Genomic DNA, 20,690 nt, shown 5'->3' with positions numbered 1-20,690 from the left:
AAAGGGGGTTTGGCCACAGTGCAAGGCCCAGGGCACTGCCCACTAATTGCCCGTAGATGTTGCTGTTCCTGCGCTCACTTGCAAAACATTCTAAGAGCCACTATGGCAATTCCCAGCAGCACTTTGAACCAATCTGGAGTCCCCAATGCCCTGAATCGAAGGCAGCAGCAGCCTCCTCCCACAGCCAAGCTGTCCCGGTCCCACAAAGGCAGGTGATACCCCAGGAGAGCGCCCACAATCACCCAGCCCTCCCCGTGCCAAGCGCTAACCACAAGGGTTAGAAAGACAGTCAGAAAAGACAAAGGCTGCCATTTTAAATGAACTGCAAAATTTATTACAGTGGTTTGCTCCTGACAAGGAAGTTGGTAGCCTTCTGCCTGGGAAGGAAGGGGAAGGAGTGGGGAAGGGGATGAGGGAGGAAAGGATGTGAGAGACAGAGAGAGACACTTAAGGACACTTCTCATTTTCTGAAAATAAAACGTCTTTCACCTCCCAAAACATTTTCTCCAGTTCTTTAAGTTCACAAAAAGAAGAAGGTGAAACCAAACCACAGACTTCAGGAGGAAAATGCACAAACGTGTTAAAGCGAGACAAACATGCTCTTGTGTGTCTAACAAGCTTCACAAACCGCGTGGCTCCGGGCGCAGCCTCTGTGGCTCCTCCAGGCACCGGCTCTGCAGAGCTGTGGTGGCCCCTGGGCACGAGGACATCCCCGCCCTGGGGAACAAGCCTGAACAACCCCGGCCTTGCTGCAGAACCCCCAGAGCTGGGGGTCCGTGGGGCAAGGGCTGTGCCGGCCCCAGTGGTGGGGCAGAGGAGAGGAGAGCACGGCTGAGATGGAGAGAAGGCAGCAGTGAGAGTCCAGCACGGCCCAGTCTGGGGGGCTGCGACCCCCAGCGCTCCCAGTCCTGTCTGTGAGCCCCTGTCCTGTGATGGGAGAGGAACAGAGAGCTCTTTGCCTGCGGCTTCTGCACAGCCTTTGCTGTCCCCTGGGGACACGGCAGAGCGCAAGAGGGGGCCGGGAGGCCCAGCACGAAGTGCAGGACAATCCTTATTCCTCCTTACCCACTCACTTGGCAGATAAATGCGGGGAGGGCCTGCAGAGCTCCCCAGGCTTCCCCAAGATCCTGGGCACGTGCTGGAGCTTGCACCTCCCTCCTGCCTGGCTGCTCTGCCACCACACCCGGGGGCAGGACAGAGCTGTGCTGCCTGTGGGCAGCTCTGGGCTCTGGGCACTGTGGCTGCCACAGGCTGCAAAGCCAGAACTGCTGCCTCCAGCACCAGCAGGCACTAGGAAAATGCACCTCAGCTGAGGATTCAGAGCTGTCCATTCCTGCCTACCCTCTCCTGGCCGGGGCAGCTGCAGGACACAGAGCTGGCGGCAATTGGGATCCAGCATCTGCGCCTTGGGGTCCTGGCACAGCTGCCTGGGCCCGACATCTCCAGCCCAGCCCCAGCATTCTGTGTAGTTCCTGCAGAAATCCTCCACCTCCGTGTGTTCCCTGGTGCCCGGAGACACCTCAACCACCATAAAACCACAACCTGAAGGTGGTTCACCTCCCCTGTCTCCTGCCCTGTGCACGAGGGGCCCTGAGACATGGGCAGGGTTGGGGAGGGATGGCAGCAGTAAAGAAACAGCTGGTGGGGGCAGCAGGAGAGGAGCAGAAATAGGAGAAAAGCCGGGACAGGCTTTACCCTTCCTTCACGCTGCCAAGCCGGGTTGGCAAGTGACAGGTTTGGGCACCAAGTGTGCAGTGGAACTGGGGGTCAGCACTGCCAACGGGGCAGGCTGGCAGTCAAGCCATGGCCCTGCAGCCTCAACTGTCCTTGCTGTGTACGAAACCTTCTGGGGCGTTTCAATAGCAGAGGTTAAATAGCATCACTGAGGAAGGCAGGGGGGAGGCGGTGCCCGCCAGCCCCGGGCACCAGTCCTGCCCCTGCTGGAGGCACTAGGGCGCTGCCGGGTCGTGCTGGTGGCCGCTCAAGTCCGCTTGGCGTGCAGCATCTCGATGAGGAGGTTGTTGCAGGGCACCTCCCCGCTCAGGTGCTTGTGGTACAGGTACTCCTCAGCCTGCAGGCTCAGCGCCCGGACCTCCGCCAGCCACAGCAGCAGCTGGCGAAACTTGTCCGTGGAGTGGGGGTAGTGGCAGACCGTGTACTCCAGCAGCGCCGCGTTGGCCTTCTCCTGAGCATCCTTGGCCAGTGTGTGGTTCTCCAGGTACTTCACGTCTGCAAGAGGGAGGATGGGCATGAAATGGTGCCAAACTCACGTGTCTGTGCCATCCGTGCCACGCTGTGCTGGGTGAGCCAGGAGGGACCCACAGTCCTGGGTCAATGTCCCTCATGCATGAAAACACAGTGCAGGAGAGGACTACCCAGCCACGGGCTCTCCATCCCTACCCTACTCCCCAGGTCTCCCCTGATGCTGAAGACAGATTCCAAACCCCCTGGCAGTAGGACTGGTGTCTCCCTACCCTCACTACCCAGGAAGCTGCAAAGCCAGAAGGTGTTGCCAGCTGTGCCAACACACTGGGAGTCGCTGCCATCAGCCCTCTTTAATTCCTGAAGGTCGAGGAAGCGGCTGAATTAATTCCCTGATAAACCTGGTCTTTCCAATGTGGCAACCAGGCTCACCAGCCTGGAAACCCTAATCCTCCGTGCCTCGCCAGGGCCACAGCAGCTTCCCGTAATCCTGCTGCCAGCTCTGCTGCCAGCAGGGTAAGAAGCAGCTCAGCAGGCAGCGGCACCGAGGTGCAGGCAGGATCAGTTGTCCCTGCATGCAGACTTTGCTGGCTTCAGGAAACCAGCGCTGGGCACTGCCCCATCACCACCTACAGCTGCACACAGCGATGGTACCACACGCCTGCCCAGCAGAGACCTTGCTGCCAACCCCGGCACAGTCCCTCCAGGGCAAGTGGATTTAGTGGATTCACTGTGCAGGACGAGGCGATCGGGAGCGCTGCCTCGGTCACAGACCCGCTGGCTCTGCTGCCCACAGCCCCCGATGCAAGGCCAAATTCCCACTCACGGGCTGGGAACAGGGAAATCTGGGCACAGGGTCTGGCCAAGGCAGCTGGGAGTTTGGGGATCCCTTGAAGGGACTGTGGCACCCAAGGCTGCTGCAGCCCAGCAAAGCCGGAAGCCCCCGGGGGTCGGAGCCGGGAGCGGAGGCGTGGCTGGGGGCACAGCACAGCCGAGGGCTGTGAGCCCCCGGGGAGCCCCAGCCTCAGGCCATGCCCGTGGCCAGCACGGGCACTGCGGGGGCAGGCACGAAGGGCACAGGTTGTGCCAAGATGCAGTGTATCAGACCACCCTTCCCTTTTCACTCTGATGGCACATTTGCTCCTATTGTCTCCTGCTACCCGGGCTGTTGTTATGAAATCTCTTTATCTGCATAAGGTTGTTGTGCATGTCATTAAAAAAAAGAAGTTATATTGATAAATGTCAAATCTATCCTCTGAGTTGGCTCAACAATAGCTAGTTCTACTCGATGAACTCACCTGGTTCTCTGAAAGACCCTATTCACTGTTTAATTGAATATTTGAATAATCTTTTCATTCCTGCAAGGAATAAAGAATGTTGTCCAAATAACATTGACTCACTTCATTTAGAGACACTGCAGCAGTTGCAAAGACTGTCCTGTGACAAAGCCTCCCATCACACATACAGATATGCCTGGGATTATTTCTATGCCCTCAAGTGTTCTTCCTATTCACAGCTCCTTTTGTTTGGGAGAAGCTGCTGATAAATTGCAAACGCTTAAGGGAATGTGGGCTATAAAAGCCTCTCTTCCTCCCCTCCCCAAGAGTAGCTGCTTCATGAATGTAAGTCATGAAATCGAATGATAGGTCAATCCATTAAGGCTCTATTAAGCCCTTCTGTAGAACAAAGCTAACCTGTGCCGTCCTCATAAATATTGCTATTTTGAGAAGCCCTAATTTTAATTAAATCTCTTTACCTGCTCAGGAGAGAAATCTATTTAGAACTCAAATGGCAGCTCTTGTGAGCAGGGCTTGGCTTTGACTGTGCTGTGGCAGAGTGGTAAATGTGGAAATTCTCTTGTTAAAGGCAATTACATCCTGCACATAATACACAATCCCGTTCCCTACAGCTGAGCCTGCGAAGCGCAAATTACTCCAAGTGAGCTCTGCAATATGGAGAGAAAAAGTTGCATTTGGGGCAAAACGATGTATGGGAAAACAGCTATTGGATTCCACGCCCTCCCTGAAAGCGCCTGCTCAGGGGAAGCCATCGGGGAGGACGCTGCTCCTGCTCGCTGTGCTGGGCCGTACCAGGGGACACAGGGGGACCTGGGGCAGCACGGGGGGACCTGGCCCTCCTGGTACGGAGACCGTGGGGCAGCAGCCAGGGGAGGTCCTGGCTCGGGGTACGAGCTCCCCCATCTCCTTCATTTCCCAGCCTGGGCACTGTTTGTGCCACACCTTATCACAGCTTGAGCAACGAATTATCGTGCCTCGTTTCTCTGGATTTCTAAACAGCTCCAGAGGAAAGGAAAGCTGAGGGAGGAGATGCTGCAGGTGCAGCTCCCACCGCTGTCCCTGGACAGGACCCCACGGATGCAGAAGTGCAAGCACAGAGCAAGGCATTGGAACAGGGACGGGGCTGGCGGTGAGGACACGTCTGCCGCAGACAGTGGTGGGCTCACCGTGCCAGCACCAGCACTCGGCTGCCACAGGGATCCCAGGGGCAGGAGCGGGCTCTGCCACCCCGGGGACGTTTCAGGCTCTGGAACAGCGCCCACGGCTCCGGTGTTATTTTGTCTGGGTGAGGTGGGAGCGTGCGAACCGCAGGCTCCGGGCTGAGCCTAATCAGGAGCGCCGGAGCCCCTGCCCAGCGCGGCGCTCGGGGCTCTGACGCAAATCCCGGGAGATACGGCCGGCCCGGCCGCGCTCGCCTCTGTCAACACGCCTGTTTTCCCTCTGCCGTATCAGCGCTTGTTTCCCTGCCCGGTGTGCTGGGCGAGTGACCAAAACAGGCTCCTCTTGGCCAAAGGGGTGACAATGTCCCCTGCAGCTGGAGCAGAGCTCAGCCCCGCAGCGGGAGACGTTTTGGACCCCGGGTGAGAGGGGGACAGGCAGGTGCCAGCTCTCGCTCCTGGCTCCTCATTAGAAGCCCCTTTGTCGCACAGCCGGACCCTGGGCTGTGTGTGCCCCCTCCAGCCGCGCTCCCACCCCAGACCCCACATGCAGCAGCACCGCCGTGACCCCAGAGCAGCTGCCCCTCGCCCCAGTGCCCCCCCGGCTGCACTCACCGAGGCTGAAGAGGATGAGGAACTTGAGGCATACGAATTCGTGCCGGTCCACTTGGAGCGAGTGCAAGTGCAGGACGAGCTCCTGCGCCCGCAGCACCAGCGTGTTCAGGATGGAGCCGGCCTGGGCTGAGATGGTCGACATGTCCACCTGCAGGGACAGGGGTGACATCAGCTTTGGCAGCCCCAGCCCCACCACAACCTGCTGCAGGGCACCTCACACAGGCCAGGAGCCGGGGCGAGCCCTGAGCACCGACTGAGAATTAGGGGTGTCAAAAAAAAAGACTGACAGGTGAAACGGGAACACCATTTAAAACGGGGGGGCCCTTCACAGGGTGCTGGAATTGAAGGAAACACATCTCCAAAAGCCACCCCTGGGGAGGGAAGGTGCCCCTCCTCACATCCCACCCCTGAGAGTATGGGTGGGGTTGTTGATCCTTCCATTAAGAAACATTATTCTCCAGAACCAGGAGCTGTGTGGCAGGATGGGACAGGATGGGACCTTCTGCACAAGCAGACCCAGAGTGTAACAACAGCACCTGTCTGCCCTATGCCGAGTTGGGCACACTGGGACAAAAGAAAGAAGTCACTCCATTCCCGCATGCAGCCCCTGCCTGTCCCCACTGCCTCTCCACAGCCCCGCCACAGTCCCAGAGGCCATTTCTCACCTCCTGGCCGGTGACCAGCAGCACGCTGTGCTCCTTGCCGTGCTGCAGCTGCCGGTAGATGTGGTCAAACACTAGCAGCTCACTCCAGCAGTTCTGCAGCAGCTTCATCTGGTCACCCACCTGAAACAGAGCGGGAGCAGCACAGTTGACACCCACCGTGCTGCACTGCACAGCACCCACCCTGTGCCTGGCAGGCGTTCCACAGGAGGGGGGGTCCCCTGGGGTGAGCATGGAGAGCTGGAGCTGCACCCCAGAAAGGGGGACCCCGAGCTGGAGGAGAGGAGATGGGCAGGTGGCTTTGCAGAGCTGGCTTCCAAGCAGCTCAGCATGTTTCAGTGGCACTTGCTGGCTCTTTTCATCACGGGTCTTCTCCCACCAAGCACAACCTCCCCAAATTGCACACAAATTTTAACAAAATGACTGCGGGAGGGACACAGGGTGGCTGCACAAAGGGCCTGTGTGTCCAGACAGCCCCTCTGGATACTTTAAAGTGAAAGAAGACAGTGCTCATCCTCAACTCCCTGCCCAGGATGGCAGGTTTGGGGGGGCAGCACGGCCGTGGGGGAGCCGCTGGGCGCGGGACATCGCCGTGCCCTGCAGCTGCCAGCCCAGCCCTGCCCACGCACCCACACACGCACTTGTGATCACGTGCACTTGTGCACAAGTGCGCAGAGAAACTCCTGGGATTGTCCCTGTGAGGAGCTCGAGCCAGGACACCGGCTGGAAGGGTCCTCAAAGGTCTCACAGGGCACTGGAGACCGCAGGCAGCACCAGTGACTGGCAGGATGAGCTGCCAGAGCCAACAGCTGCATTTGGAAGAACTAAGAGCCCTGCCAGGCCCCTGGGCCTGGAGCTGTGGCAGGATGCAGGGCCCGCTGCCTTCCCCACTGACCTGCCAAGAACCACCATGGGTCACTGGCTTCATTCCCTCGGCACTGCTCTCCACTGAACCCCAACTCCTTTCCACAAAGAACTGAACCCCTGCCCTGCCTGGACTCCCCTCTCCTGCAGGGACACTGTAGGGAAAGGGTTGGGATTATGGTACTGCCCCCACAACCTCCCTGCGAAGCAAATCCAGCGCCAGCAGCCGAGCTCTGCAGGGCCATTGTGCTCCCCCTTTAATAGAGGGAAGACAGATGCAGCATCACAGGGCTGGATAATGCCCTCGTTTTGCTGAAGAGGCTGCAATAAACCTGTGCTGGGAGATTGCAAAAGGAATAGAAGCCAGATGAGAAAGAGCTTTACGGTCTCCGAGCCGGCGCTCCCTGCGAGCCGCTGGGATTTGTCTCTCGAGTGTGGTGGGTGACCAGAGCCGGCCGTGCGGCAGTGCAGGGAATGGGATGAGGTGGGAAGGCAGTGACGGTGGCTGGGCTGTGGCACCGCTCCTGCCCGATGGCACCAAGCCGCCTGCAGGGCAGGGCCGTGAGCACTGCGGGGTTGCCGAGGCCACGCTCGCCCCTCATCCCCAGAGCAGTGCAGCAGCCGCGGTGCATGGCCCAGCACCGCAGAGCGTGAGGCCCCTGTCCACCTGCTCGACAAAATGCTGGGGAAAAGCTCATTCTGCACCAAACCAAAATGGAGACTTTCTGCACCCTGCCAGAAGGTGAGTGGCCGCCTGTTACGGTGGCCAGCCTCAGCAGGGAGCTGGGGCCAACCCAGCTGCACAATCCCGGCCGGTGCCGAGCGCCTCCGCTCTGGCTCAGTCAGGGCGTTGTTTTGGAAGTTCTTTCCTGTGCCTCATTCCTGAGCGGGATGTGCTCCAGCAGGGAGAGACAGAAGGTTTTGCCTTGAAAACCATTTTTAAAAATTAGCTTTTCCAAAGAAAGCACTTCGACAATTTTGAAATCTTATTTTCTGCCTTTAAAAATTGCTAATCAGCTTCTCTCAAACACTGAGGGGGGTTTGGCTGCCTCCCTGAAGCCCCTCAGCAGCACATTTCACCCTGCATGGCTGCTGCAGGGCTGTTCCCTTGCCAGCACACTCCGCCGTGCTGCGGCGCTTCCGGGGAGCGTCGCAGTGCACCAGAGCCACATGGCCGTGGCACAGAGGGAATGCGCTTGGGAGCATGATGGGGTGGGCTGGGGGCTCTGTGGGCTGGTCAGGGCTGGCTGGGGTGCACGGAGTCATCCCCAGCACCAAGCTGGGTGTCCCCATGGCCCAGACAGCCCGCACAGCCCTGCTCCAGCACTGGAGCTCTGCTGCAGGGGGCTCAGGCTGGGGTCACCTGGCTGCACCCCGCCCTGGCCTGGCCTGCTGGGAGCAGAGGGCTGCTAATGGAGGGGCACTCAGAGGCAATCAATCCTCCCAGCGAGGCGGCAGCACACATGCTCGCCGTTAGAAGTTAAGCAAAGGATCTTCCTCTTTTAATGTCAAGGCTTTTCCACAGAGTGCTTTATCAAAGGCCTGATGCAAGCTGTCTTTGAGAGGCAATTTTTATCTTTTTTTTAAAGTGAGCATTTAACCCATTCACAAAACACACAGCGTAACCCTCCCCACCCTGGAAGAGCAGTCCCTGATGAGCTGCAACCCACAGAAATTGCAGTTCTCTGTGGGACCGACCGGGTCTGGGGTGGTGCAGAGGGGAGGCAGGGCATGCAGAGGCAGGGATGGTGCTGCCCGGGCACAGGGCTGCAGTGGGTGTAGTTTTAAATCTTCTGCAGCCTTCCCTGTGGGTTCATAGGTACAAGGTGAGGAATCTCCTGTGAGTGTCGGGGCTCCCCAAAATGTGCCCAGGCTACACAGGGACAGCGCAGCCCCACAGTGCTCACTGCTCCCTGCACGGCTGGTTCAGGGCATCCCCCACCTCGGGTGCCACCACTTTAGGAAGGAGAGTGACCCACCAGCAGCCCTTCTTTGGCAGGAAACCCTGAACTGGTCCCAGGACATCCATCCCCAGCCACAGGCACAAGCAGCACTTGGATGCTCCCAGCTTGCCCCCACCCCACAGATGCCCTCTGAGCCTCCTCCCAGATCTCAGGTGCAGGATTTGCCCCTGGGCATGGCACACATCAGCACTCTGAGCCGCAGCCCCAGCAATTACTGAGTGCCAGCAGGACCCATCACCTTGGCTACTGAGAAGTGCCAAAGTGGATTAGTGTCCACCAGCCACCCAAAATGGAAAACCCACACACATCCAAGGTGTTAATGGTCAGTGCAGGTCCCCATTGCCATGCCCAGATATCACCACGATGTGCATCTTAAAACAAATAACCATCAACAGGGTGGCTAGCCCAGGATCCCATCTCCCTGCTGGCTCCCCTGCTGCTGCAGCCCTGGCTGCGTGGGCACCACAGCTCTGCAGGCAGGGTTGTGCTGGCTGGGACACCACAGGCAGGGAAGTGTCACATTTCCCCCAGTGCATGGGATGCTAAACATTGCTGCAGCATCCATGACCAGAAGGAGATTTTAAATCTGCCAAAAAAGCTCTGGCCAGTGGCCAGGAGATGGGGTCAAGATGACCCACATGTTAAAGGCAGAGAAGCAACTGACTGCAAACAGGCTTTGTCGTGGCTCTGAGATCTCTAAGCACGACTGAGGGAGAGCAGCCCAGCAGACAGACCCAGTGAGCACAGGGATCCCTGTGTCCGTGGGAATGGTGCTGCCCTCAGCATCCCCCCCATCGCTGGAGCTTGCCTGTGGATGGGAGGGTGGTTTGCCCCAGCCCCTGGGCACAAAGGGGCTGAGGAGGGGGTTGGCATCATCCCACCACCCTGCGGCTGCGCTGTGCCCCGCCAGTGGCTCAGGGACCCGCTGCACACCCAGCCCAGCCTGGCCTTCGGGCTGAAACTGTGGCAATTTGTTTAACATTCCTGGCTGCTCATCCCAATCTAAAGGTCACTGCAACCCTGTGTACACAATATTGATATGTAGGTATGGCAGTGACACCTATATAAACCAGGTTGTGCAAGGCATGTGTGTATAAAGCACGCCAAAACTAGACACAATGTGAGTGTGCAAGCGCACGCGTGTGCACATCCCTCTCTCTGTCTCTCTCCATATACATATAAAAAAATTACATCTGAAAGGACAAAGTTGCCTGAGACTCACGACCCAACAAAATATATTTCACCCCCGGCCCATATTTTTCTTCCTGAAAAGATGCTGCAAATCTTCCCTCAGTCCTGACACATCTCATCTAGACTCAGTTAAAGTTCGTATTTATGGGCGTCAGTGCTGACCTCTTCCACCTCCACCCGCGCGGCCTCGCGCCGTGGCTGCCTGGCCGGCCCTCGATAAACAAGCGGGCCCCCAAATCCCCCTCTGCCGTGCGGCGTTATTAGTCTTGCCTCCGAAGGCCAGCGCAGTCCGTAATTCTCCTCCTGGTGACACGAGATGAACGCCGCGACATCAGTCTCCCAGCGGATTGGCATGGGGACCCTCGTTTGTCAGTGGCAGACTGACAGAATTACTGGCCCTTAAATGAAACGATATATCTGGGAAGTTAAATCTGTTTTCAATCTGACTGCCCCGCGCCTGCGGGCGGACGTGGCGTGTGAGTCGATGTCAAGAGGCCATTAGCCCCTGGCCCCCCTCCTTCCCCGGGCGCAGTGGTGGAGCCAGGGGGGCTCTTCCCAATGTCCCCCAGCCCAGCCACCGCGCCAGGAGTGTTGGAGACAGTCTGGCCCTCACCAGGTTGCTAGGGTGGGAATGGGAATGGGAACAAGACTGGTCAGCTCCAGGGGAAACTGCTCCCACTCTCCGCAGGCAGGGACCAAAGGCTTGTCCTAACCAGGCATGAGCCAGCAGGTCCCCGTGTCCCTGAGGATTTGCTCCTTTGTCTCCAGGCTCCCTGTGAGGCCCCAGGGAGAAGCCAGGTCTCTGCAAACAGCCCTGTGGAAGGAGCACAGGGGTGCTGGGAGGGCTCAGGCAGGGCAAGCCATGATGGGGCAATCTGCCCACACCTCCCCTTCTCACCTGCCTGCACCTCCTCCCTGAGTAGTGCCAGCCTGGCAGGATGCCCTGGAGAGCTGTCCCAGCACAGTGCCTTTCCAGCCTGGATCCCCACTCTGGCCTCAGCCAACAGCCCTTCCCTGCTGGAGCTGGGGACTGTCCCCTTCACGCAGACCTTCCCAGGGGATGGAGAGGGCTGCTGGCATCCCTGCCCTGAGGAACCCCGAGCACGCAGCGGGGACTGCTGGTGCCATCGATCTCGGAGATTGTGAGGTTCCTCCACGCTGGCTTTAGGGCAGAGCCATAAACCCTGTGCTAGCAGGAGTTCATTTACCGCCCCAGCAGCCGTTTGCTTTTATGTGCCAGGCAGGAGCAGGAAAGGGGATTCAAGATCTCAGACCTACTCCTGCTTCCCACTGGCTGCTCTCCCATTCCTGAGGAAAAGCCACCGCCCTGGCCAGGGAGGATGCGCCGTGCCAGGTGGGCAGGGGGCAGCCCCAGCACCGCCTGTGGGGACACTGGGGACACCAGGCACCTCCGCCCTGCGCTGGGGCTCGGAGCTGCCCGGGCGGGGGTCTGTGCACAGGGGGCAGTCAAGGACGGCGATGCCACCTTCTCCCTCTGCCCCTGGAGCCGGGGTGGGCTGTGGTGTCCTGCAGTCCCTGGCCCTGCGAGGTGCTGGGAATGCACCCCCCAAACACCATGTGGGTGAAGGCAAAAAGCATGAGGCCCCAGGATGGCAGGGATGGATGTGGGCACCCGCTGAGCACTGAACCCCATGTCCTGAGCATGGCAGGGCACATGCCCTGCTCCCAACAGGACGCTGACAGCTCTGCCCAGGTGAGGCCTGTGGCACTGCCATCCCCCCAGAGTCCCACGGCAGGAGGAGAACCCGCCAACACCGATTCACACAGGAACAGCCTATTTTGGTGGCGCAATCAGGCTGACAATGGAGTTACAAGGCTACACAGCTATACAGCTGGGAACTGAATTTACACTGTTTACAATATCTCCTGCAAAACAACAACCACCCTGTTCCCAAAATCCAGGCTGGACACTGATATGATTGAAACAAGCCCAACCCACCCCCACAATGCCATTTCCTGACACTGTTCTGGCAGACGGGGGCTATTTTGAGCCACGAGGCTCAGCCACACTCAGCCCCATGGCACAGGGAAGAGCCTGGTCCTGTCCTACCGCACAGTCCCACTGGAAGAAGGTGGTTTTGGCCAGAGACAGACAGCACAACCTCATGCTGGAAACACAACAAAGCACCTGAGTCTCACAGCTGCCCCAGGACGTTGCTCACTGAGTTTTGGCCATGTTGCAGAATTTTCTCTCCCATTTTTGCACCAGTTTGGGATCTTAGGTCAGCCCAGGACATGAATGGAAAATTTCTGAAAGCTCAGCAAGGTGTGCAGGATGGCAGAAGGTGCCCCAGCCCTGCTGACCCTCCCATGGCCCCAGTAAATGTTCTGGGGCATTTGCTAGAGGGAATGTCCTGGCAGGATGGAGGTCAGCTCCACATCCTCCAGCTGGGCACACTCATGGGCTGCTGGCAGCAGGCACGGCTGTGGAGCCAGGCTCGGGGTGTCCCCTGCCCCAGCCAGCCCTGCCCCGGCTGCCCGGCACTAATAGGACCCACCTGACCACATCGATTTTCCTCCTAAAGGCAGAGGAGAGAATTGTCTCAACTATAATTCCTCAACGTTACATTTTTCAATTATATCTTGAGCTTGACACCACAGTCACTCTGCCGGCGATTGCCTCAACACCTGCCCCTGCCGTGATGAATCTGAAATCATTAGCCCCACATGACAGTGCGAATCGCTCCAGCATCGCGGCTGGGCCCAGCAGCTCCAGCTCTGCCGTGCAGGGAGCTGGGAGCAGGACTGGGATGTGTCAACAGATCTGCAGTGATGGCCCCGGGCTTGTGCCCATGGGTGTTGCCCTGTCCTCACAATATTTCACCCTCAATCCTGCCCACAGCCACATCCTGTCCTCACATCACAGCAGCCTCGATCCTGCCCACCTCCCATTGTCCCCCCAAGAGCAGCATCCGTCCCCAGAGGTCCTACCTCCAGCTCCTTGAAGAAGATGCAGCTCCGTGCCCACTCCACAATGGAGAAGAGGGTCTGGTCGGCCATCTTGCACATGAGGCCGAAGGTGCTGAGCTTCTCATGCCGGCCTTTGCCCTGCTCTTGCTGCAGGCAGGACAGTATCCGTGCCTTCACCTGGGCCTCGTCAGGCTCCAGCTGCAGCAGCTTCAGGATGACCTCAGGGATGTCAGGGGGGGAGCTGCTGGGGTAGGTCTCTGGGTACATGTAAGCAGGCACAGCCTCATGGGCATTTGTGTAGTGGTCAGGGTACTCGGACTTGATGGCGCGGTTGGGGAAGGAGGGGTAGTGGTAGCCGGGCAGCGGCGCGTGGCCGGGCACAGTCATTCCCAGGGAGGGCGTCCCGTAGGGGCTGCGCTCGTAATCCACGGGCGTCAGGGCGGCCGGGTTGGGCGGCAGGGTCTTGGACATGGCATGGATGCTGTGGATGGTGGAGGACAGGCTGTAGTCGCTCTGCACAGGGGACATGATTTGAGGCACGGTCTCCAGCTTGAAGCCATTGGCACGGATCAGAGCTTTCTTCTGCTGCTTTAAGGCACGGTCCCGCTTGTACATGGGTCCAAACTTGTTCCTCCCTCCACGCATCCGGTCTGCACGGACAGCTGGAGACAGAGAGAGGGCAGAGACTACAGTGAGCCCACATGGAGAGAGACTAGGGCTTCCACAGGACACAGAGTAAACGCTGAGGGACATGACTTAGTGGCAAAAAGGGTTTGTGGGGCACTGGGGAGACCTTCCCAGAGAGCTGACAGCAGGTTGTGTCACTCCCAGCCCAGCCAGTGTCACCCTCAGAGCCTCTGGGGATTGCAGGAAAGAAGACACATTTGGCTTTCACTACAAAACGAGCTGGGGGATAAAGCAGCTTTCATTCCCCGTGGGTTGAGGGGGTAGCCCTTAAAGCCTGAGCAGAGCAGGGGGTTCGACACCCACTTTAGTTTTAACAACCCCTGTCACTGGACCAGCCCTGGGATTTCCTTGTTTCTGCAGAACCTGGGACCGCACAGCCCCCTCGGGACCCTGGTTCCCTCCACCCAGGCTGCACGTGCTAATTCTCTGCAAATCTCTGCCCCTTTGTCGGGCAGCACGGCTGGCAGGTTCCAGCGGGTGCACTTCACCCCACTGGCCTCAGGCAGGAGGCTGCCAGCGCCGGGGGTCCCAGCCTCGGTGAGGGCTCTGCCGGAGCATCCCGCTGGCAGAGCCCCTCTGACGGCTGCAGCAGAGCAGATGCTCCCACCAAACCAAAAAAGCCCCAAGGATCTGCCAGCACGCAAGGGAGTAGGTGCTTCTCTGCAGCAGGAGCCCTGCTAAGCTCCGGGGGGCTGCTGCCCTGGCATCCCCTTGGAAGAGCCTCAGATCGCTGGAAAGCAGGAGCTGGGGGCTGGACGGCAGCGCACAGGCACGGAGGAGAGCGCCAGCGAGAACAGACTGCAGCGAGCATCAAAGGCAAAACCCCTCTGCTAGTTTGTGCTCCTGCTGACAGCCAGAGGGTCTTGCTTTGCGTCTCAGCTGTTACCTCTGCCTTTCTTTTGCCTACTTATCCTGGGGCACACAGCCAGCCCCCCCCCCCGGAGAGCTGGAGCACCTCCCCAACGCTCCCAAGGCAGGCTGGAAAGGCGGGAGCGTGGCCGGGAGCAGCAGCATTTCCAGGACGAGCAGGAATGTGCTCCCAGGAGAGCCGCCCTGGCTTCCTCCCTCATTCTTTATTCATGAAAACAGCATCTCGCTGGGAGCGGGCTGCCAGCGGCAGCCTCTGAAGAGAGGGGTGCTGTGGCCCCCGCTCCTGAGAGCCGGCCCACACCTCTCCGGGCAGCAGAGAGCTGTCCCGGGGCAGTTCCTGACTCGGGTACAAGGGAGGTGGCCACACTCAGCATGTGTGCACACCCCAGCCGAGGTCCCGCACAGGCAGGCGGGCTGGGAGCCCGAGCTGGCACAGGCAGGTCTGGCAGCCCTGGCCACACATCCCAGAGCCAGAGCACACGGAAAACCAAATCTCACACCCCCTCGAAGTGACATGTTCCCACCACTGCCCGAGGTCGGGCTCAGTGATGACTGCATCCCAAAGCAAACCCCTGTGACCCTGGGCAAGCACGCACAGGCAGGGACCCCCCCTAGTGCTGACTGCACTCCCACACACAGCGAGAGGTGCTTGCAGTTCAGTCTCACAAACCCTCCAGAGGCAACTGCATACACCTCCTCCCCTCTCCCACCAAGAACACAAAGGGAGAAGAGGCCTTTTAATTCCCTCCTGCTCTGCTTTTCCTGCCATTTGTGCTACACTTGGGATTGGGAAGAACTTGCCATTTGCTGTGTCCCAGCTGACAGCTGAGAAGCAAATGATGCACCCTGGCCTCCAGGGCAAGGGGGCCCAAGTGGAGCCACCCAGGAAGCACCTGCACCCCCATCAACTCTTCCAAAACCATCTGCAGGTGACCCCCGAGCCACACACCCACATGGTGGCAGGAGGGATCTCCAGCAGCCCTGCTTCCGACTCCCACTGCCTTGCCTGCTCCCATCCCAGTGCAGAGCCCTGGCTGGGGCAGGCTGTTGGCCAGGCTCTGCCTCCCTTTGGCCACCTCTCTTTGCCTGGGCAAGGCCATGAAGGGTGCTATGGGTAGTGCCACAGGGTGCCCAGGGCTGTAGGCAGAATTGGGCCAGGGCTGTGCTTCTCTCCCTGGGCAAGTTTTGCTGCCACCTCCCTTCAGGCACTTTGAGGGGTGCCTGTGTCAACACTGTGCTCCCAAAATCAAACACCTCGGGGTTGCTCTTGTCTTGCAGACCTGTAGACTCACCTCCAAAGCATCACCTCAGATGCCCAAAAATACTAGGAGCTGTGTTTTTTACCACAAAAGAGGTGGTTCCATGGGAATATCACCCTTGGTTGGGTAATTGCCTTGTCTGCCCAGCTCTGCTAAGGAGCCAACAGCAAGAAAATACGCAAGAAAAGGCTGTTGGGATAGCTCTGGGACCAAAGCACCTCCACGGCGAACACGACAAAAACTGCTGGAAAGGGACAAATTGAGACCATGCCTTTTCCTCCCAGGCACCCTGCCTATCTGTCGTAGGGTCCCCAGCCCCTGCCCAGCTCCCAAATCCCCTTGCAACATCAATCAAAACTGCCAGAGCATGCACTGAGGGATTTAGGGCACCAGTAACTCCAGCCCAGGGAGGAGAGTGGAACTGGGATCTGTTTTGGAAGCCAGCCCACGCCGGGAGTTCGCAGGGGTTGAACGTGCAGCTCGATGTTGTGTCTTACTCCTGCGCTTCTGCTCGCAGGCTCCCACCCCGCTCCCGGAGCGAGCGGCCGCCCCGCCAGAACATGAAGGACTTTCCGATTAACCGCGCTGTGTCCCGAGCAGCGAGCCCGGCAGCCGAGGGGCTCAGCCCGGCAGCCGAGGGGCTCAGCCCGGCAGCCGAGGGGCTCAGCCTGGCCAGGGTCGGGAGGGAGGACTCAGCCCACTTCCACCCGCTGCAAAACGCAAACGATTTCAAGGGCGAAGTGGGGAGGGGGCGGCTGACTCTGGAGTGGGGGGCTCCTTCTGCCTCTGCCTTTGCTCTGCCATCCCTCACCAACGACCTGTCCCCCAAATATATCTCGTTGCCGGATGCTGAGCATTGTGGAACCCGTAACACGCGGTAACACGGGCTGTCGGGGCCCGACTCTGATGTCGGGATCCTCTGCGCCGACAGGAGAGAGGCTGTGGGGCTGGAATCGCCCCCTCTGGGGGTCAGAAATCCGTTAAACTAAATGTCACCGAGAGGAAAAATATAATTTGTGGTGGGTCTGCGGCAGTTTTATTGCGATCCCCATATTTTTAAACGTTTTCCTTAAGTCTCCGCTTCTGGAATTATGAGCTTAAGGAAAACAATAATTTATTTGCTATTTCCCAACCTTCCTGCCAGCAAAAAAAAATCCTGGAAAGTTGAAGCCGTAGCAGCAGGAACCCCGGGGGAACAAACAAAATGAAACAAGGAAAAGAAGGAGACAACGCGAAAAAACGATTTTTTTCTTAACTTGGGAGGGCAAAACGGAATCGAAGCGGCGGCGCGACTGACCACCCCGGGGAGGAGGTGGCGGCGGCGGGGACAGCGCGACCGGTCCCGGCAACTGCACAGTCCCTGCACAGTCCCCCCGAAGTCCCCGGCCCCGCCGCCGCCCCCCGCCCCGCCGTGCCGTGCCCGGGCCGTCCCTACCTTCCAGGCGCATCCCCACAGTGAGGCACTTCTGGAAGCGGCAGTAGGGGCAGCGCTTGCGCTGGGTCTTGTCGATCTTGCAGCTCTGGCTCTCGGTGCAGGTGTAGTGCTTGTTGTTCTGCACCGTGCGCTTGAAGAAGCCCTGCGGCAGCGGCGATGCGGTGGGCACCGGCACCGGCATCCCGGCACCGGCATCCCGGCACCGGCACCCCGTCCCATCCACCCGCCTTCGGCAGAGGCTCCCGCCGCGCTGGGGGCTCCCGTCGCGGCCGCGCTCCCCTCCCACCGCCGGGCGCGAATCCGCCGCTAACGAAAGCGGGCGAGAGAAGCCCCGCGGCCGGTCCCGCTGCCCCGGCCCCTGCAGAGCCCCCTCCCCGCTCCCTACACAGCCCCGGACCCCTCTTCCCCGTGCAGCGCTCCCCGCACAGCCCCGGCCTCGCAAGGCGCCGGTCACGCAGAGCCCCGGTCCCGCTTCCCCGGCCCCGCACGGCCCCAGCTGCGTTTCCTCAGCCCCGCACAGCCCCGGCTCCGCAGCCCCGACCCCGCGCGCCCCGGCCGAACCTACCTTGCAGCTCTCGCAGGTGAGCAGCCCGTAGTGGTACCCGGAGACCTTGTCCCCGCAGACCGGACAGAGCTCGTCCAGGTCCTCATCATAGGAATAGTCCATCCCCTCCAGCGGCCCTGCTACGGGACGAGCCGCGGTCAGCGGGACGGGATGGGAAGGGGACGGACGGCGACCCCAGCCCCGGCACTGGGTGCGGACCGGGAGTGGGCGCGATGGAGACCGAGCGGCAGGTGCGGGAGCCGGAGCTCTTTATAGCGCCTGGAAGAGCATCTCCATGTTGGTGCGGGCTCACGGCCAGCCCCCCGGGGCTGGGGAACCTCCTCTGGGAGAGCGGGCGGCTCGCGGCGGCGGAGACGGGGCGGGGGCGGAGGGACCCGCCGGCCCGGGCACCGGGAACACGGCGGCTGGGCTGGGGAGCGGCTCGGCCAGGCCTCGGCAGCATCAGGGTTTCCCCCAGGGACTCCCCCAGGGACAGGCAAGGGGCACTGCTCTGCGGGAAGGGGCGCAAGACCCTCCTTGCTCCCCCGCACCATCTGTGGGGAACAACAAGCCCCCCAACCTCTCTGGAGTGTTCGGCCTGAGAGAGGCAGGACCTGCTGAGAACCAGGAGTCTCAGGGCTGGAGCAAAACTGACCATGTCTGGGCACGAGCCTGCTCTGCTCAGCATACAGCCCTGAACCACCAGCTTTGTCAGAATATACGATTACCCCACACCAGCTGCCCCTGCCAGCCCAGGGAGAGCTGTGTGGGGAGCACTGCGGTGTGCAGCAGCTCCTGAAATCTCCTCTGGGGCCACCGCTGAGGAGATGAGTTTGGACCTAGCATTGGCCACCCCACCTGGAGCACCCACTCCGAAAGGTGTCGTGGTCCGCCTGTCAGACAGCAGGTATCAAACCAATGCTTCACAATTAGAGTTTCTTAATGAAATATTCCATGGCAGCAGACCAGCACAGGAACACCCTGGCTCCTGGCACGTCCCGTTTTTCAGGACACTCCCAGGCCTCACGCCGCGGCTCAGGGCTTGGCTGTGGGGAGCTCGAGGCTCCAGCTCTGAGCCAGGCACTGGAGCTGAGCCCGTCCTGCAGGGCTGACCCACTGAGTCAGGGGCCCTTCATGGCTAGTGCAGAGCCTGTCCCAGCATAGCAGGAACCTGCTGCCAGCACAGCAGCACTGGGGCCTGAGGCTCTGGGTGCCTGGAGCTCTGGCACAACTGAGGTTTGTGCTGCTGGCAGTGCCTTGTGAAGGAAAGGCATGGCTGATGGCCCAGTACGGCTGATCCTGCCAGGCTGATCCCGCATGGCTTGTCTTGAAGGGCACATCCCACACACCTCATCCTACCCAGCTCATCCCACACTCTCACCCCACACACCGGCTGCCCATGGGTGCAGTGGGTAGGAAGCAGAGTTGGCAGGGAGAGCAGCAAACAGGAAACGGGCTCAGCAGAGCATCACTCCAGAGCCACCAGGAATGGAGTCCGGGCTAAGAATAGCAGCGGGTCAGCCGCTGTTCGGCCGGGAAGGAGCACTCCCACCGCCGGAGGAGCCCCTCGGCCATGGCCCCCACACTCACCACGAGCTCCCGGGGGAGCTGCCAGGCAGCCATGGAGCAGGACCTGCCATCCGGGAAGAGGAGCCCAGGAGGGGCTCTGGGTCGGGAGAACTGAGCAAACACTGCGAGGAACAAAAGCAACTCGGAGCCGAAGGCTGTGATCCCTGCCAGCGCGGGATGGCGACAGGATGCAGGCTCAGTCAGCTCCAGGAGTCAAGGGGTCCTGGATGCCTCCCATGCTCGCTCCAGGGTGTGGAGGCTGCCTGTGCTCCTACGGGCAACTCCCAACCCTTGGGTGACCGGGGACCCCCAGGCAGTACCAGCTGGGCTCCCGGAGCCCCTCAGCAGCCAGATCTGTCATTTCTGAGCCGAGGGGCCAAGGCTATGGTGAGGCCTCGCTCCACTGCCCACGATCTGCAGAGCCGCCATCCCCACGCCCGCTGACGGGGACGGGACGGGAAGCAGAGGCCCACACACGACTCTGGCTTCCTCGTCAAGCCCTGCCGCGTCCCCAGCTCCAGCCTTGGCCGCCACCACGCCAGGGAATGGTGGAGGTGGCTGGGAAATGGGTGGGATGGGGGACCGCAGTTCCCCCCACAGACTCGTACTCACCGCGAGGCGGCTGCACGGCTGCTGTGCGTGGGGCCGGCGGGTGGGAGAGCCTCGCTCGGCCACCGGCCAGGAGCTGCGTCCCGAGGAGCCTCCGTGGGGTGTGGGTACCGCTGCCCTGTCCACGGTGGGCTGGGGGATTTATGGGGACCTGTGTCTCTTGGGAAGGTGTTGGGGCTCTGGCTGCGCACACGCCGCCCTGGGCAGGACACCGGCCAATCTCCTCCCCATGGGGGCCAGGCTCAGCCAGGATGGACCCACTTCGGTGCCTTATTGGCTTCTGTGGCCACGTGACCATGCTGAAAAACATCATAATTAAGCTACAAAACGCTGCCCATAAACTAGCATTAGAAAGTGACAGCGAAGATAAGTGGAACCCCTGCAGCAGATAAGGCGCCCCGGGAGGGAGACCCTGTAGGGAGGTGGGGGGCACAAGTGCCCCAGCACCCACGGCCACCCTGATTTACAGCCCAGGGCAGGAGGGAGGGGGCTGAGGGCACGGGGCAGGTCGCCTCTGGGAGGAACATGAGCCCACCTCACCCACCCAGTACTGGGGTGCAGCCAGGGCCTGCTCAGCCCTGAGAGGTGTCCTCTGCAGGGGAGGGTGGGAGGAGGCTCCTCCATGCTCAGGGCCCCACTCCCAGGTCTCTGGGGCTCACAGAGCCATGGCCAGCAGCTCTTCATTTGCCAGAAGAGCACTCACAGAAAGCCAGTGCCCCTGGGCCTAGGCAGCCAAGCCTTGGCTGTGTTTTTGCCATGTGTGGCTCCCCGTGTCCCACTGCCATGCTCGGTCCTACCCATGGGCACTGTGCCAGCAAAACTCGGGTCCCAAC

General features: G+C 60.2%; 1 protein-coding gene across 2 annotated transcripts; it reads right to left on the bottom strand.

Annotated features, from left to right (window-relative positions):
- Nucleotides 1-306: 306 nt before the first annotated feature.
- NR5A1 (nuclear receptor subfamily 5 group A member 1) lies at nt 307-20,043 on the bottom strand. 2 transcript variants are annotated; one of them, XM_048325876.1, is made up of 7 exons: nt 19,861-20,043; nt 17,701-17,819; nt 17,136-17,277; nt 12,906-13,546; nt 5,938-6,057; nt 5,273-5,420; nt 307-2,229 (listed from the first exon to the last, which is right to left on the bottom strand). In XM_048325876.1, exons 2-7 carry the CDS (start codon nt 17,800-17,802, stop codon nt 1,982-1,984), a joined length of 1,401 nt encoding a protein of 466 aa, XP_048181833.1. In that variant the 5' UTR covers nt 17,803-17,819; nt 19,861-20,043; the 3' UTR covers nt 307-1,981. The 2 variants fall into 2 exon arrangements, with proteins under 2 accessions (XP_048181833.1, XP_048181835.1); XM_048325878.1 differs by having other exon boundaries at nt 17,701-17,816.
- Nucleotides 20,044-20,690: the final 647 nt, after the last annotated feature.

The sequence above is a fragment of the Corvus hawaiiensis genome, chromosome 21, assembly GCF_020740725.1.
Source record: "Corvus hawaiiensis isolate bCorHaw1 chromosome 21, bCorHaw1.pri.cur, whole genome shotgun sequence".
In the NCBI taxonomy this organism is placed as follows: domain Eukaryota; kingdom Metazoa; phylum Chordata; class Aves; order Passeriformes; family Corvidae; genus Corvus; species Corvus hawaiiensis.
Note: the sequence above shows the minus strand (reverse complement) of the source record. Positions and strands in the feature narration are given on the sequence as shown.

What these genes read in the sequence shown, in the direction of transcription:
- NR5A1 (XM_048325876.1), bottom strand. Translation starts at nt 17,802, where the DNA reads ATGGACTATTCCTATGATGAGGACCTGGACGAGCTCTGTCCGGTCTGC. An exon ending in TCACCTGCGAGAGCTGCAAG is followed by an intron (nt 17,278 to 17,700) that starts GTAGGTTCGGCC and finishes CCGCTGCCGCAG; the next exon opens with GGCTTCTTCAAGCGCACGGT. An exon ending in TCTTCTTCAAGGAGCTGGAG is followed by an intron (nt 6,058 to 12,905) that starts GTAGGACCTCTG and finishes GCTCTGTTTCAG; the next exon opens with GTGGGTGACCAGATGAAGCT.